At 42.2% G+C, this 18,540-nt stretch overlaps 1 protein-coding gene across 4 annotated transcripts in view; it reads left to right on the top strand.

Annotated features, from left to right (window-relative positions):
- PTPRB (protein tyrosine phosphatase receptor type B) overlaps positions 1 to 18,540 on the top strand; it is a 121,695-nt gene that overhangs the window by 64,472 nt on the left and 38,683 nt on the right. For 2 of the 4 annotated variants that reach the window (XM_003808737.6, XM_003808738.6), the window contains 9 exons: positions 1,015 to 1,278; positions 1,809 to 2,072; positions 3,160 to 3,423; positions 6,394 to 6,663; positions 9,992 to 10,255; positions 12,166 to 12,429; positions 13,472 to 13,753; positions 16,946 to 17,224; positions 17,786 to 17,935. In XM_003808737.6, coding sequence (XP_003808785.3) covers positions 1,015 to 1,278; positions 1,809 to 2,072; positions 3,160 to 3,423; positions 6,394 to 6,663; positions 9,992 to 10,255; positions 12,166 to 12,429; positions 13,472 to 13,753; positions 16,946 to 17,224; positions 17,786 to 17,935 — 2,301 coding nt within the window. The remainder of the gene's footprint in view (positions 1 to 1,014; positions 1,279 to 1,808; positions 2,073 to 3,159; positions 3,424 to 6,393; positions 6,664 to 9,991; positions 10,256 to 12,165; positions 12,430 to 13,471; positions 13,754 to 16,945; positions 17,225 to 17,785; positions 17,936 to 18,540) is intronic. The other 2 variants (XM_063593550.1, XM_034936225.3) reach the window with 1 other exon arrangement.

Below are 18,540 nucleotides of genomic sequence, written 5' to 3'. Positions count from 1 at the left end.
AGGACGAGAAATCCATATTTTTGTGTTTTGAGTTAAGGAATTAATTATAACTATTATATAATATTTCAGTGTGTGTGTGTGTGTGTGTGTATATGTATGTATTCATTATCCAGTCTCCTGTATATATTCTTCTACACGTGGTTTTTATATAGTTTTTTAATTTTGCCAGTCAAATGGATGTAAAACAGTATTTCACTGTGGTTTTGACTTGCATTTCCTTGATCACCAATGATGTGGAAAATCTCTTAATTTATTATGCGAATAACCATATGTGTTTCTTCTTCCATTTTTCTTTTTCCTTTTCTTTTCTTTTTTTCTTTTTTTTTATGAGATGGAGTCTTGCTCCATCACCCAGGCTGGAGTGCAGGGGCATGACGTGATCTTGGTTCACTGCAACCTGTGCCTCCTGGGTTCAAGTGATTCTTCCATCTCAGCCTCCCGAGTAGCTGGAACTACAGGTGTGCACCACCATGCCCAGCTAATTTTTGTATTTTTTAGTAGAGATGGGGTTTCACCATGTTGGCCAGGCTGTTCTCAAACTTCTGACCTCAAGTGATCTGCCCTCCTCAGCCTCCCAAAGTGTTAGGATTACAGGTGTGAGCCACCATGCATAGCCTCATTTTTTTGAGGGGGGCGGGTTGGGGGATTGCTTATATTCTTCTTAGTAACTTTTGAGTCAGCAAGGTATGTTGGAATTATCTATATCGTTTACCATCACTCATATTAATCATCAGCCATCATGTTTAATGTTCCATCTTATACATGACACTTTGTGCAGGCAAACAGCAGGCTTAGAATGAGTTCATCAGCTTCTGTTAAAAGATCCGTTTAATCACTCCACATAGTGTAACAATCTTTCCCCTCCAGAAATTTGTAACCTAAGGTCTAAGATTTTTCTTTTAAATGCACACAATAATAATCTACTCTCTCTTTTTATTGTCCCAGCTTGTCATCTGTGATCAATTACTCACTCAGAATTAATAAATATTTAGTTACTCTCTGTTTCCTTTTCAGTGCCTGACAAAGTCCAGGGAGTCAGTGTTAGCAACTCAGCCAGGAGTGACTATTTAAGGGTATCCTGGGTGCATGCCACTGGAGACTTTGATCACTATGAAGTCACCATTAAAAACAAAAACAACTTCATTCAAACTAAAAGCATTCCCAAGTCAGAAAACGAATGTGTATTTGTTCAGCTAGTCCCTGGACGGTTGTACAGTGTCACTGTTACTACAAAAAGTGGACAATATGAAGCCAATGAACAAGGGAATGGGAGAACAAGTAAGTGGAACGATTGCGAAATCTGACAGTTGGTTGGACTTGAAAGTCTCTAGTAATTTATCTGAACCTTGAATTTTTTCTGCTTATTCATTAGTACATTACATGCCCAGTAAGTCTCACTTGGCGCTAACATCATTCAGCCAAGCCATGGCCCATAATTACAGAATATTTATTGGTAGATAAAAGCAAACATAGGGAGCAAGAAGGCTAAATGTCCCATTTTTCTTCCCTATCTTCCTGCATCATGGCATTTAGATTCTAGACTTCTTGTTTTATCTTATGATTGAGATCATAACTCATTTTATAATTATGTTCTACCAATGCTGATCATGTAACATTTATGTCAGGAAAAAACCACAATGTTAATAGTTGCTTCCAATTTTTCTTGTTTAATTATGCATGAAGTAGTGCTAGTGGTTTATTTGGGGAAGGGAGATGTTGCCAGTTCCTTGAATGTGATTCATAAATTATTATGTAGGTAAACTCTGATCAGTTCCTTTCCTGAAATGTCTTCTCATTTTTCTCCCTAGTTCCAGAGCCTGTTAAGGATCTAACATTGCGCAACAGGAGCACTGAGGACTTGCATGTGACTTGGTCAGGAGCTAATGGGGATGTCGACCAATATGAGATCCAGCTGCTCTTCAATGACATGAAAGTATTTCCTCCTTTTCACCTTGTAAATACCGCAACCGAGTATCGATTTACTTCCCTAACACCAGGCCGCCAATACAAAATTCTTGTCTTGACGATTAGCGGGGATGTACAGCAGTCAGCCTTCATTGAGGGCTTCACAGGTAATGTGAAATACTGTTCTTGAACCTGAATAGATGCAGTGGTGCATTTAACTTTTGGGTAGTTCAGGTATTTCGATTGAGCATTTGGAGGGGTAAAAGGGAGACAGCAAGAAGGGACAAAGTCATGTTGATAGTGACAATGATGTTGTCCAACCTGGATGAATGAAAATAAAGTATGATGTCAGCAGAGAGTGGCGGGGTTGGAGGGTGCTTTCAGAGAAATAGCAATGAACTGATGTGATCAGCTGGTGCTTCTGAGGCACACAGATTAAGAATTAAGTGTTACTTGGGTATCACTTCTTTAGAACTCTTTTAGGAGTGTTGCCATAGTAGTTAACATGTACTGACAGTTCACCATGAACCAGACCCACAGCAAAGCATTTTATGTCTACATCTTGTTCAGTCTTCACAATGCTTTGGAAGCCAAGGCAGGAGGATAGCTTGAGCCCAGGAGTTCAAGCACAGCCTGGGCAACATGACAAAACCCTGTCTCTACAAAACATACAAAAAAATTAGCCGGGCATGGTGTTACGTGCCTGTAGTCCCAGCTACTGGGGAGGCTGAGGTGGGAGAATCACTTGAGCCCAGGAGGTATAGGATGCAGTGAGCCATAATCATGCCATTGCACTCCAGCCTGGACAACAGAGAGAGACCCTACCTCAAAAATTAAATTAAATTAAATTAAAAAAGAATCAATCTTCACAACTCTATGGGCTGGTTAGTATTATCATCACTGCCATTTTTCCTAATGAAGAAACTAAAACTTACAGAGGTCAAGTAATTTGCCTGTAGTCCCACAGCTAGTGAGTGAGAAAACCAAAACTTGGACCAAGACACCCTAACTAGCCCCTCGCTATATAATTAGCATTCCTCGTTTCCACTCACCGGCTTTGACTTCCCCCTAAGCTTTCCCCCATCAACTTTAGTTCACACAGAAAAATCACAGAAAAGTGGCAAATTGTTACTTTCTTTTTCATGTGAGTTCTCTCAGTGGGTGCCAAAACATCAGAAGCATTCAAAACTTTGTTTGAAAATTTCAACAGTTCATTCTCTAAGTGATGACTTTTAAATTTATTTTCTGTTTTAGTTCCTAGTGCTGTCAAAAATATTCACATTTCTCCCAATGGAGCAACAGATAGCCTGACGGTGAACTGGACTCCTGGTGGGGGAGACGTTGATTCCTACACGGTGTCGGCATTCAGGCACAGTCAAAAGGTTGACTCTCAGACTATTCCCAAGCACGTCTTTGAGCACACATTCCACAGACTGGAGGCCGGGGAGCAGTACCAGATCATGATTGCCTCAGTCAGCGGGTCCCTGAAGAATCAGATAAATGTGGTTGGGCGGACAGGTAAGCATCCACCTGGAGAAGGGCTAGATTGTAGAATGCCTCATGTTTCTCCAAAATGGGACAGTGAATGGGCTCAGCTATTCACAAATCCAGATTTAAAACCACCAAAGTTTGTACAATTCAATGGTTTCAAGAGCCTTACTCATTTATTCTTTGTATTTTTCTCTTAATAGAGATCTGCAAAACAAATGAAAGGGAATCAGAAACCAAATCATTTGAACACATTTTTATACTTGCTAAAGGATAATAAAATTTTAAATTTTAACAAGCAGGCTGGGCACAGTAGCTCACGCCTGTAATCCCAGCACCCTGGAAGGCCAAGGCAGGTAGATTGCTTGAGTTCAGGAGTTCGAGACTAGCCTGGGCAACATAGCTAAACCCCATTTCTACTAAAAATACAAAAAATTAGCCAGGTGTGGTGGTGCACACCTGTAGTCCCAGCTGCTTGGGAGGCTGAGGTGGAAGAATCACCTGAGCCCAGGAGGTCAAGGCTGCAGTGAGTCGTGATCGTGCCACTGCACTCCAGCCTGGGCAACCGGAGTGAGACCCTGTCCCAATAAATAAGTAAATAAATAAATAAATAAATTTTAATAAGGAGACTTCCATAATTATGCATTTTTCAAAAGTTCTACCTTTTAAGAAAGAGTACACATCTGTGCCATCTACTTTACCTGGTAGAGCTAAAAAAACAAGTATCAAATGTATGAATAATATATCTGTTTATATCAATATCACTATTCATGTATTATTTTTGAAAGATCTCTAGCCATACTATAGTTCTCTTACAGATGAGGAAAGTACAGTTCAGAAAGCTTGTAAAACAGTATCAAGGATACGTATATAACAAGACCTAAAGCTATAATTCAAGTCTAGGTCTGTCTGGCCCCAAACCTCGTGCCCTCTCCACTGTGACACAATACTTCTTAGATGTCTCCCATTCTCATGACCACTTATTTAGTTGTGGGGTCTGGGGCTTCTACACCATGCCCTACTATGCCTCTATTTCATATCTATATTTATATCTATATCTGCATATCTTTAACCCTATGACAAATCCTGTGTTAGAAGTGGGCATTCGGGCCAGGCGCGGTAGCTCACGCCTGTAATCCCAGCACTTTGGGAGGCCAAGGTGGGTGGATCACAAGGTCAGGAGATCGAGACCGTCCTGGCTAACATGGTGAAACCCCGTCTCTACTAAAAATACAAAAAATTAGCTGGGTGTGGTGGCAGACGCCTGTAGTCCCAGCTCCTCGGGAGGCTGAGGCAGGTGAATGGCATGAACCCGGGAGGCGGAGCTTGCAGTGAGCTGAGATCATGCCACTGCACTCCAGCTTGGTGACAGAGTGAGACTCTGTCTCCAAAAAAAGAAAGTGGGCATTCAGTAGCAAGGCAAAGCCCCTGACCTCAAGAACCTTATAATCTAGTGAAGGAGATAGAAAAGTAAAAAGGCAATTACAGTAAAACATGGTACGTGCTAAGAAAAAAGTGGTTATGAGATGTTAGAGGAGCAAACAAGAAGAGCCAGGGAAGGCTTTCAGGAGGAAGTAATATTTAAAGAAAGACTAAGAAGTCATCCAGGTGAAGTGTAAGTTGACTTCGTTCCAACAGAGAAAACAAAGCCCTGGAGGTGAGAGAAAGGATGGCACATTTGGGAACCTACACCTTATTTAGTATACTAGAATAAAGGCCGGGCACGGTGGCTCATGCCTGTAATCCCACATTTTGGGAAGCTGAGGTGAGGGGATAGCCTGAGTCCAGGAGTTCGAGACCAGCCTGGGCAACGTGGCAAAACCCCATCTCTACTAAAAGTATAAAAAACAAAAGTATACTAGAATAAAAAATGTGAGGCATGTGGCCAGGTAAGTAGAGAGACCAAATCACAAAGAGCTTTGTTTGCCTGTGAAGGTGTTTTGGAATTATGGAGAGCCATTATAGGGCCATTAGCATGGGAGTGCTATGAAAATATGCTAGATAGAGTCTGCAGATTGAAAGAGTAGGAGGTAAGGACACAAGTGACTGGTCAATAGGCAGTTGCAATAATGTATGGTCTCATTTATACTTGCTAAAGGGTATGATGTGGTCCTGAGGTAGTAGCAGTACACAAAGAGGGAGTGGCTAGATTCAAGAGATAGAAGATTTAGGATACAGAAATAAAACTCGTATTTGATTATATATACAAGGGTGAGAGTGATAACTGAAGTTTCTGACTTGAACCAAGAGATAGAAACAAAAAAACAATGAGAATATTGGGGGAGGGAGATGAGGAGTCCAATTTGGACGTCTTGAGTGTTGGATGTCTGTGGTACATTCAGGGAGAGATGTAATTTGCAAAAGCAGGAGAAACATCTGAACTGCAAGTTTAAATTTGGGAGTTGTCACCTTATGGATGACACTTCAAACCATGGACATAGACGAAATCTAGGAAGATTATGTAGAATGAGAAAAGAAATGAACCTAGTACAGAAAATATTATTATAATAACAATAATACTATTTTGCCTTTCACCTCAGGAGCTATAGAACAAATACTAGTATCCACTACTGCTGAAGTCAAGTCTTGAAGTTTTGACCTTAGTTAATGTTAGTAATAAAAGTCTAAACAAGAGACATAATTCAGCTATCAAACCCACATTCACTGAATATGAACTTGCTCAGCATTCTTCACTTTCTAGATTCATAGGTATGCACCACTCTGCATATTTATCAGGGCCATTTTCACTAACTTTTCTATCTGAGATCCTATTTAAATTCAGAGAAAAAATGGAGAATCAAAGTAGTTGTACAGACAGGTTAAGCCAACAAATCCTTTCTCCTCTTTTCTCCATAAGGGCACACAGAAAGTGTCAATGACACACAAATAAAGCAAATGCATCATCTTCTACCTGCAGTTGATTCAGGAGTTTTTCTCAATTGATGACTTTACCCTAAGTGATAAAATCTGTATTTTGTTGCTCCACTTGTCTCTCTGCAGTTCCAGCATCTGTCCAAGGAGTAATTGCAGACAATGCATACAGCAGTTATTCCTTAATAGTAAGTTGGCAAAAAGCTGCTGGTGTGGCAGAAAGATATGATATCCTGCTTCTAACTGAAAATGGAATCCTTCTGCGCAACACATCAGAGCCAGCCACCACTAAGCAACACAAATTTGAAGATCTAACACCAGGCAAGAAATACAAGATACAGATCCTAACTGTCAGTGGAGGCCTCTTTAGCAAGGAAGCCCAGACTGAAGGCCGAACAGGTAATTAGCACAGCATAATGTTTTGTAGCACATATTGCCAATGTGTGCTATTGTGTAAGAACCCCAGGGTGAGAGGGATGAAGCAACATTGGGAGATGATATCTATCTCTTGATACGCTGGGAACATTCACCCTGATTTGCCACTTCCATGTCAGTTGCCCTATCCACGCAGGACTCAGCCCACCACACTCTGTTTCTGATTTTTCATTAATATTGGTGCTATTAGCTTCCTATTGCTGCTATAATAAACTATCACAATCTTAGTGGCTTAAAACCACCCAAATTTATTATTTTCTAGTCCTGAAGATTAGAATCTGAGAATGGTTTTTTGGGACTGAAATCAAGACATCAGGGCTGTGTTTCTTGTAGAGACTTTAGAGGGAGAATCCACTCCTTGCCTTTTTCAGCTTCTGAGGCCGCCCACATTCCTTGGCTCGTGTCCCCCTCCCAACAGTGACATTGCTCCAATCTCTGCATGGGACCTTACATCTCTTTCTCTGCTCTCCTGCCTCCCTCTTCCATCTTTTAAGGACTCTTGTGATTACCTTGGTCACCAACCGGACAATCCAGGATAATTCCTTCGTCTCAAGATCCTTAACTTAATCACATCTACAAAGCCCTTTTTGCCACAGAAGGTAACATATTCACAGGTTCTGGGGGTTAGGACATGGACATCTTTGGGGCCATTATTCAGACAACCACATTGGCCTAATTGATTGATAACTTATTTATTAAGTACATAGGTCTGAAGGCGGGGATGGTTATGTTGACAGGGACATAAAGATGAATCAGGCATGCTTCTCGTCCTTAAAGAGCTGACTGACGAGACAGACACATGGACAAATAATGGCAATGCATTGTGATAAAGAGTAAATATAAGAGAGGGATGTCTGGCATTCAGGGAAGCATGGAGGTCAGGTAGAATTGAGACATCTTCATAAAAGTGACATTTCAGTACTGCCTTGAAGGATGAAGAAATTCTCCTTATGGAGAGAAGGTAGAATACTTTGTACAGACAGTCTGTCCTGTGCAAAGGCCGAGAGGTATGAACAGGAGAAAGGAGAAGTTGTGGGTGGCTGAAATGTGTGTTGCATGATGGAAAGGTGAGGCTGAAAGCCAGATTGGAGCCAAATTAGAGGGTGCCTGGTAGCCTTCCTCAGGAATTTTATCTTAAAGCAATACAAAACTTTTAGCCAGAGAGTAATTGTTTTGTAATAAAAGATGTATCTTTAAAAAGATAAATCAGATAGCAATGGGGGAATGGATTGAATGGAAATGAACCAGAAGTGAGGAGATCCACCTATCAATTCATTTATTATTGAGTACCTACTATAGGCTAGGCACTGTTCTAACTGCTGGATATACAGAAGTGAATAAAAAACTCCCATGGTCATTATGTTTATAGTCTAGTGGGGAAGAAAGTCAATAAATAAAATAAATAAGTAAAAGATGTAGGAGGTTGGGTGGTAATAAAGACCAAGAAGGAAATTAAGTTAGGAAGGTGGGATAGCAAGAGTTGGGGCTTACAATTTTATCTATCTATCTATTTATTGTTATTATTATTATTATTATTTTTGGAGACAGAACCTCGCTCTGGCACCCAGGATGGAGTGCAGTGGCACAATCTCAATTCACTGCAACCTCTGCCTCCTGGGCTCAAACGATCCTCCCATCTCAACCTCCCAAGTAGTTGGGACTTCAGGCATGTGCCACCACACCCAGCTAATTTTTGTATTTTCTTGTAGACACAGGGTACCTCCACATTGCCTAGGCTGGTCTCGCACTCCTGGGCTCAAGAAATCCACCTGCCTCAACCTCCCAAAGTGTTGGGATTACAGGCACGAGCCATCACGCCTGGTCAAGGGGCTTACAATTTTTTTTTTTTTTTTTTTTTTTTTTTTGAGATGGAGTCTCCCTCTGTTGCCCAAGCTGGAGTGCAGTGGTGCGATCTTAGCTCACCACAACCTCCACCTCCTGGGTTCAAGCAATTCTCCTGCCTCAGCCTCCCGAGTACCTCCCAAGTGCATACCGAGTGGGACTGCAGGTATGCGCCACTACACCCGGCTAATTTTTATATTTTTAGTAGAGACAGGGTTTCACCATGTTGGCCAGGCTGGTCTTGAACTCCTGACCTCAGGTGATCCACCCTCCTCAGCCTCCCAAAGTGCTGAGATTACAGGCATGAGCCACTGCACCTGGTCAGGACCTACAATTTTAGATAGTACAGTCCCCAAAGACTTCATTGAGGCAGTGACATTTGAGTAAAAATCTGAAAGAAATGAGAAAGTCATGCAAATATTTGGGTATTTATAAGCAGAGCCAATGCCAACACAAAGACCTTGAGTGGGTGTGTGTCTGACCTGTTGGAGGAACAGTAAAGAGGCCCATATGGCTGGAACAGAGTGAGCGAGAATGAGTGGTGGGGATGCAGATGGACAGGTAATGGGGGTCATGACATGACTGCAGTCATAGGATGATAAGGACCAATAGCTGAATGAATGCAGGGGCCCTGGTGAAGAATAGTGGGTACAGTCAAGAAATATTTTTGCATTAGCTTAAGTGGCACTTGGGGGCTGAATGGATTATAGAGGAAGGGACAGAAGATTCCAGAGTTTTCACCTGGGATGTCGGTAGAAGATGATGCCATTAATTGAGATAGAAGAAGGAGGAGAGAAGGTCAAGCAAAAATCCAGAGTTCAGCTGTGTATTGAGTTTGAGATGCCTGAGTGACTTGCAGAGAGAAGGGACCATAGGTATTTGGAAATAAATATGGATTTGAGCTCAGAAGAGAAGTGAGCTGGACATAAAAAGATCTGGACCAGAATGCTAGTTAAATCCATAAATTGAATGAGACTGATTGCTCAGCTGGGGCTATAGAATATGAAGGAAACAAAGGATGGATCCATGGGAAATAACACCTTGTAAGGGCCTGACAAAAGGAGAGGAGAAAGCAAAGAGAGCCTGAGAAAGAGCATTTGGGGTGGAGGAAAGAGAACTCAGGCAAAATCAAGGCAGATGTCCTGTTCTGTTTCTACTGGCATCTTAAGACTTCTGAGGAATCAGGCAGCATCTGTGCCAGCAGTTTGCAAGGAGGCGGTTGCTAGCAGCACTTGACCTTGCCAAGAGGTAGCACAGAAGTCCAAAAGGGTTTGCAAAATTCTAACATGAAGATTTTTGTAAAGTGCTTTTGGCTTTTCCTATTGTTACTGTTTCCCGTATCACTGAATCCAACTTCCTCTTTCTGTTTGCTTTTCCCTTTCTTTCCCACCTGCTCTCTTCTCCTCACTGCATTTCCCTCCCTCATTCTCTTGCTCCTCGACTTTTCCAGTCCCAGCAGCTGTCACCGACCTGAGGATCACAGAGAACTCCACCAGGCACCTGTCCTTCCGCTGGACCGCCTCAGAGGGGGAGCTCAGCTGGTACAACATCTTTTTGTACAACCCAGATGGGAATCTCCAGGAGAGAGCTCAAGTTGACCCACAAGTCCAGAGCTTCTCTTTCCACAACTTGCTACAAGGCAGAATGTACAAGATGGTGATTGTAACTCACAGTGGGGAGCTGTCTAATGAGTCTTTCATATTTGGTAGAACAGGTAAGACCAAGACCCAAGCAGTAATGAATCGTGGGGGGAATTGTCCCGGTATTCACTGGCTTTTCCTTGGTTGGTCCTTAGTTTCCTATTCTATTCAGGAGGTAGCTTTATATGGCATTTGTGACTTTCAGGCTGTTTGACCCTAAATCGCACCTTTGATTATATATAACTAATTTGTGGCCAGTTTTTGCACTGGCTTCTGCTCTTTTGCCTCCACTTATTTACTTCCTAGGGCTTGGTAAAAAATGAATGCGGTTCCTCCTCTTGCCATCAAACTGTACAAGAGGGCTGTAACCCATCATAGTTTAATTCGAGCTACACCCTTCAGCTTTCTAACAAGAAATAGATGGAGAGGAGAGCAGGAGCAGAGAAGGGCAACCACAAATATAACAAACAGGCAGTGACTGCTGTGAATTAGAAACACAGCGCTAGATGAAGTGAAAACACAGAGTTCCAGGAAAGTGAGAGACATCTCTCTGGGCTGCAAACAAAAAACAGAATCTACCCTTTTCCCATAATTTGAGTCCTTTATCTCCTATTCAAAAAAAAATTTTTTGGGGGGGACGAGTTCTCACTCTGTTGCCCAGGCTGGAGTGCAGTGATGCCATCATGGCTCCCTGCAGCCTCGACCACCTGGGCTCAAGTGATCCTCTTGCTTCAGCCTCCCAAGTAGCTGGGACTACAGGCACACGACACCATGCATGGCAAACTTTTAATTTTTTAATTTTTATTTTTTGTAGAGATGGGGGCCTCCCTGTATTGCCCAGGCTGGTCTTGAACTCCTGGGCTAAAGCAATCTTCTCGCCTCGACCTCCCAAAGTGCTGGAATTAGAGGTGTGAGCCACCACGGTCAGCCCACCTATTCAATTCTTTTTACTCATTTGACAATAGTTTTAGGTGCTCTACTGTGCCAGGCACATGGCCCACTGCTGTAATGTGACGGTGAACAAGACAGTCAAAGGGCCCTGCCCTCAGAGAACTCTGCAATAGCGGGGAGGGAAGAGGACAAGGACAGATCATCAAAGGGAGATGATCTGGGAATGCCTTAAATTCTATGAAAAAAATGATGTGTCATGATAGTGACTTGGCAGGACAAGCAACTGCTTTAGCTAGGAGAAGGCATTTCAGCAGAGACCTAAAGGTGAGGGGAGCCACGTGGGAACATATTCCAAGGGCACCCAACAGAAGTTCTGTTTGTCTTTTGAAAGGAGTGAAAAAGAGCAGCGATAAGCTTCAACCACAAATAGAATTGCCTAGATGTCATCATTTCTGAGGCAACCCACCCTTTGCACATCTTTCCTTACCTGCTCATTAATGCTTAAAGCTCCCCCAATGTGGCAACAGTCTTCATTCTCCAAAAAATAGCAAAGCTATTGGGATAGGTGGCAGCATGACTAATCTATACAATGATAGGAGTGACTGTTAACACTTCTCTCCCTAAATGAAGTTGTACCAATACAGATTTTATAAAAAAGAGCACAAGAGAACTGAGAACCCAGAGGAGGGTACAGAGGATGTAAAGAGACCCAGAGAGGGTTGTTATGGGATGGTGTCTGCAATGAGATAGGCCACACTGGGAGGAGCTGGAACCTCGTATATACATTTTCTGGGCCTTTTTCATAAGCTAAATGACAACGATTTATTCATCATTTATGAAGATTTCATTTTACATGCTTATCAGGGTCCATGTGGCAAGCATCTAGAAGTCACCACCTGGTTTGTTTTGTTTTAATTTATACCATATCTCTAGTCCATATGCCCTTAAAGTTAAATGGCCTGAAATGTAGGCAAGATCTGACTACAATATGTACGACTCACCCACATGCCCAACATAGCATATACTCTCACCTGTGGGCCAAAATGCCTGTGTTTCTGTTTTGTTCTCAGTAACAATTTTTCTTCTGTTTAAGTCCCAGCCTCTGTGAGTCATCTCAGGGGGTCCAATCGGAACACGACAGACAGCCTTTGGTTCAACTGGAGTCCAGCCTCTGGGGACTTTGACTTTTATGAGCTGATTCTCTATAATCCCAATGGCACAAAGAAGGAAAACTGGAAAGACAAGGACCTGACGGAGTGGCGGTTTCAAGGCCTTGTTCCTGGAAGGAAGTACGTGCTGTGGGTGGTAACTCACAGTGGAGATCTCAGCAATAAAGTCACAGCGGAGAGCAGAACAGGTGAGAAGCCCAGGTGCCAATGGCCAAGGGATGGTGGGAAGTAGCTTCCAGAGACACATTTTGATTCTGATTTTAATGACAAGAGATAAAGCCAATAATGATATACCCTGAGCTAGCCCCTGAATTTGGGAAGGGACTGTGGTACAACAGATAAAGGACAAGGCTTTGGTCCAAAAGAAATATGTCCTTAGCTTAGCTCTATGAATCTGGGCAAGTCATTGAGCATCTCTAGGCCTCAGTTTTCTTATCTGCAAAGTGGGAATAATCATATACATCATCACTGTGTGGCTATCACCAGTGCTTCCTAACTGTTTTTATGTCATGGGCACACATAGATGTCTGTGTGCCACCCTGGAGTTAATCAACAAGGCTATCTGCAACTGAACATAATTGTCTGTGGACGTCAGCCCTGTACCCCAAAATCTGATGGAATTAATATCTTCACACACTTGTAACCCATTCAGGGCACACTCATGCTCCACAGCACCATGGTAAGGAAGATCTGGCTATGAATATTTAAGAAAAGGCATATGAGGCTGGGCACCGTGGCTCATGCCTATAATCCCAGTACTTTGGGAGGCCGAGGTGGGCGGATCACTTGAGGTCTGGAGTTCGAGACCAGCCTGGTCAACAAGAGGAAACCCTGTCTCTACTAAAAATACAACAATTAGCCAGGCGTAGTGGTGGGCACCTGTAATCCCAGCTACTTGGGAGGCTGAGGTGCCTGTAATCCCAGCTACCTGGGAGGCGGAGGTTGCAGTGAGCCAAGATCACTCCACTGCACTTCAGCCTGGGCAGCAAGAGCAAAACTCTGTCTCAAAAAAAAAAAGTAAAAAAAAAAAAAAGGTACATAAAATGCTCGAAGACAGTGCCTTACACATAATAAACACTATTAATGAAAGCTCCTGCTACTATATTATTATCATATTATCTCTTCCTACAAAGTACATTAAAAGTGTGTCTGATGTTGCTCAGCTATCTTATTTGTATGTGTTATGGCATAGCTGTGATTATGTGATTTTTCACTTTCTCCTACATTCAGCTCCAAGTCCTCCCAGTCTTATGTCATTTGCTGACATTGCAAACACATCCTTGGCCATCACGTGGAAAGGGCCCCCAGACTGGACAGACTACAACGACTTTGAGCTGCAGTGGTTGCCCAGAGATGCACTTACTGTCTTCAACCCCTACAACAACAGAAAATCAGAAGGACGCATTGTGTATGGTCTTCGTCCAGGGAGATCCTATCAATTCAATGTCAAGACTGTCAGTGGTGATTCCTGGAAAACTTACAGCAAACCAATTTTTGGATCTGTGAGGACAAGTATGACATGTTTTGCTACTCTTATTTCTCAAATGGAGTAGAGGAAGTATATGTTCAACATCTTACTCAAATAGGGCTTGGATTAAATCCATATTTTTACATGGGATTGGTCTGGATTTGAATTCAGGCAGAAGTCTCTGTAGATTTGTTTGTTCATTCAACATTAACAACAAGGGACAATAAATCTCTCTCTGCCCTCTTGGGGCTTACAATTAGGTAGGACATACTATTTGTAAATAGACATTATATTTTGGGTGTGATGAGGGAAGTAAATGGTACTATGGAGACACTCGTTAGGTAATCTGACCCAATACAAGAGAACTTCTTGGAAAAGGAAACATCCAAATAGAAACCTAAAGCAAGAAATTTACCAGGTAGAGGTAGGGGAAGAAGTGGAGAATATTCCAGGTAGAGAGAATAAAATATTCCAAGATGAGAGAGGAGGGAGAGAGTACAAGATCTACCAATAGGGGAACAGAAAGAAGTTTATTTGGCCATAGCATAAAAGGTGAGGATTAAGGGAATCAGATAATAAAATATTTTGTATTCCACGGTAACTACTTTGAACTTTATTTTGAACCAACTGGAGCCACTCAATTTCAGCAGAGATATCATAATCATTATTTACACTTTAGAAAGTTACTCTGGGTACAGTGTAGAGAATAGATTGAAAGAGGCAAAACTAGAAGCAGAGGGATCATAGTTAGCACATACTGCTGTATGTCCCTGGGATAAAAATACTTCGACGACGAAGCATATAGCAGTTTCTTCCCAAAGGCATTTTGGGATAGATACTATCACCCTCAAAGAAAGACAGGTTTTCAGTGTAGGGACTTTAATCCAAATATTTGTGTTTCAATAATACCCAGTATAAGTAGCTTCTGGGATCAGATCAGATAGTTATTGGTTGTTGATAAAATACATAGTTGAAAGTTAGAAATTTAAGCAAGTAGTTGTTTTATTTTTTAATAAGCATTAATACTGTAACAAGTATAACTTTTATGCCACATTGTATCCAAAGAGCAGTTATTTGTGTGTCAAGAGAAATATGTGAAAAAGAACTAAGAGTTTTAGTTTATGGCGAGCTCAGGATGAGTTTTCCGTGGCTGACTGTGGGCTGTGTTCATGAAATCTGCTAAGCAGAACACCCTGCACTGGTTACCAAACCCAGGGCAGGACTCTAAACACTTCTGACCATTGCATCTGGTATTAGAGTAGCCAGGGAAACACAATGCAAACACTGGATGGAACAAAGCTTTACTTACATAGAGAGGAGACAGAGTAAGATCAGCCTCAACAGTATGCATCAGTCCCCCACAGCCAGCTGCAGTAGTTGCCCAGAGATGCACTTGCTATCTTCAACCCTGACAACAGAAAACAGAAGGGCGCATTGTCTGTGGTCTCTTCCAGCAGCCAATGGAGGGCAGTTGGCTAAGTGCACCCCTCTCGGGCCACAGTAGAAGGACCCTGTCCTGTCTCCTCAGAGGACAACTACAGCATTGGTCTTCGCCATCTACCATGTGACACACATGCTTAAGCAGAACAAAAGAGCATACATTGAGCTTGCAACAGGGAATGATACTCCCACACAAGGCAATGAGCCCAGCACAGGCTGTGTAGGCTCTCGATCCCTTGGTAAGAAAGTATCTTAAGCTCAAGGGCCATTTCTTACACAGCCAAATGGGGGTTGATAGACTATGCACATGAGACTGCCTTTCCCAACAGCCTCGCAGGTGCTCAGTTTAAGAGCTCATACAACTCTGTTAGAGGCTAGGCTTATAAGTCACAACTGGACTGTTGTATTCAGTCCCGGGTGCTAGAATTTAAGGGAGGCATTTACCAAAAGGGGGAGTGCCCAAGAGGACAAAAACTGCCATGAAAGAGGGACTCAGTGCTGTTTCATGAGGAATGATTATGGTGGAACTTTTGTTTTGTTATGTTTTGTTTTGTTTTCCTCGAGGCTTGTATTTATTAGGATCGGGTGAGGCTATGGGTAACAGAAAATCCAAAATAGCAGAAGTTTAAATAGAATAGAAGTTTATAATTTTCATGTAAAATCATTCCAGTACTCAATTTCTCACAAATATGCTTCAACCATAATGAATGATTTGCAGTTCTCAATTTTCTACCATCCCACTCCGGCACCTCCTCCTTTGGTACCTGGGTTTCTGGTTTTTCTCTACATAGAATGCCTCTTTCATGATACCTTGGCAGAGTGTCACCTCTGCCTTACAGCTTTCACTAACTCCTGCTGATCACTAATAGCCAGCAGCTAAAAGTTGTGTGTCACACCACATAGCACCTTCTCTCACCATTTCTTCTGGTATGTTTTCCTTTCTACCTTGTGTTATGGCTATTTTGGACTCATTTCCATTTATAGAGGTTAGAGCTAACGTCTTATTTACCTCTGTACTGTTCATAATCCCCAGAAGAGCACCTGGCACATAGTAGGTACTTGTTTCTCTCACACGTGAAAGAAGTGTTCACTCCACTCTCTTTTTGTTTGCATGGCTTCAGAGGAGGACATAATTCTTAACTTTGCTTCTCTATATGTAAGTTGTTTTTCCCCCTCTGGCTTCTTTCAGGAATTTTTCTTTATCTTTGATTTTCTGTAGTGTGAAAACGATGTGCCTAGCCATAGTTTTTTTGGCATATATCATCCTTGGTGTTTTCTGAGCTTCCTGGATCTGTGGTTGGTGTCTAACATTTATTTGTGGGAAATTCTTAGTCATTCTTGTTTCAGATATTTCTTCTGTTCCTTTCTTTCTTCTTCTGGTATTCCCATTTTGTGTAGGATACACCTTTTGTGGTTGTTCCATGGTCCTTCGATCTTCTGTTCTGCTTTTCAGTCTTTGTTTTCTTTGCTTTTTCCATTTGGGAGGTCTCTATTGATATATCCTCAGGCTCAGAGACTGTCCTCAGCCACGTCTAACTACTAATAAGCCCATCAAGGCATTCTTTAACTGTTACTCAGACTTGTCCACACCTGTCCTCCAGCTTTTCCTACCCCAGCCTTGGTTCCCTGGGAGATTTATGCTCATGTGTCTCTGCTAGGGTGAGCCACGACACTCTGTATTTGCCTGTCTGTCCCTCCTATACCTAGATCTCAGAGCTAGTTGGACCCAAAGGAGCTGAAAAAAAAAAAAATTCTCCCTGAGTTCTGAAAAGTGTTGCCTCCTCTGTTTCCTTTAGAGCCTGACAAGATACAAAACCTGCATTGCCGGCCTCAGAACTCCACGGCCATTGCCTGTTCTTGGATCCCTCCTGATTCTGACTTTGATGGTTATAGTATTGAATGCCGGAAAATGGACACCCAAGAAGTTGAGTTTTCCAGAAAGCTGGAGAAAGAAAAATCTCTGCTCAACATCATGATGCTAGTGCCCCATAAGAGGTACCTGGTGTCCATCAAAGTGCAGTCGGCCGGCATGACCAGCGAGGTGGTTGAAGACAGCACTATCACAATGATAGACCGTAAGTGTCCCTGGAGGTGCGCACAGAGCCTCCTGTCACTGGAGTGAAGGGGCTGTGCACCTTTCTCTATCATATCCATCACTGCTATTCACTTGCATACACTTCACTTTTGCATAAGCCTGTCTGATTGCCACCTGGAGAGGAGGACCTAAAAGTCTCCAAGAAATGGAAACATTTCTCTGGGCAAAGTACCCTGACAGCAAACAAGTTAGATGGTCTTAAAGTACCTGAATGAGTTAGTATTTAAATATATCACTTTGCCTCATATAGTTAGAGCTATAATGGAGCTCTTAAGCAATTTGAAGCTACAACTTCAGGAAATTCTGCTGAAGAGCTACCTCTTTCATTATGTTTAATGTGCCACTGGCAAATCACTTCCTCTGCCTGTTTTCCTTCACGAGAGGGGGAGAGTTTCTTGATTACAGCATTAAACACAGGCACACGCTCACACACACACAGTCTGATGCAGGAGAGCAGAATCCTTCATTTCACTAACTGTTGTTTATGCTGTGAAAGCAGAGTTGTGACCCCTCTTGGTTCCTTCCCCACCTCTTTTTCCAGGCCCCCCTCCTCCACCCCCACACATTCGTGTGAATGAAAAGGATGTGCTAATTAGCAAGTCTTCCATCAACTTTACTGTCAACTGCAGCTGGTTCAGCGACACCAATGGAGCTGTGAAATACTTCACAGTGGTGGTGAGAGAGGCTGATGGTAAGTTATCATGAGTTAACTCCACTCTGAGACACAGAATTGCTTCCTCAGAGGTCATGTGGGAGATCTTTCTGTGACAAAGTTTAAGAAACTTAAGTAGAAAATGTAATTTTTGTATCATTCACCCCTCTCTCTGCTGGATACAGGGAGATGTAAGAAAAAGCTGCTCAAAGGCTCTTTGGGCAATAAAGCCTGTTATCCTCTGGGTTTAATTATTAAATAGAAGAGTAATGATAATAGCAACCACAACGATAATAACAATAACCATCATTTATTGAGCCCTTACTACGTGCTGTGTACTATTGGAAGTGCATTGCATGTAATGCCTTATTCAGTCCTCTTCATTATTGGGTCAGTCTTGTTCACTACTCTTTTGTTCTACCATTAAACATTAATATGCCTCAACTGTCTTCACCCCTCCCTGTCTCAAATGCCTCAACTGATCATGCTTGCAAACCACCCACCAAGTCACAAAAATAACCAAAAGCTTAAAAGAAGGAAAAGATGTTCATGAAAAACATTCTTCCCTTCTCCACTGAATTTTGAATAGTTTTATTCTCTAGTTTCCTAAATTATTCAATATCTACCTAATTCCTACAGATAAG

Source organism: Pan paniscus, chromosome 10 (genome assembly GCF_029289425.2).
Source record: "Pan paniscus chromosome 10, NHGRI_mPanPan1-v2.0_pri, whole genome shotgun sequence".
In the NCBI taxonomy this organism is placed as follows: domain Eukaryota; kingdom Metazoa; phylum Chordata; class Mammalia; order Primates; family Hominidae; genus Pan; species Pan paniscus.
Note: the sequence above shows the minus strand (reverse complement) of the source record. Positions and strands in the feature narration are given on the sequence as shown.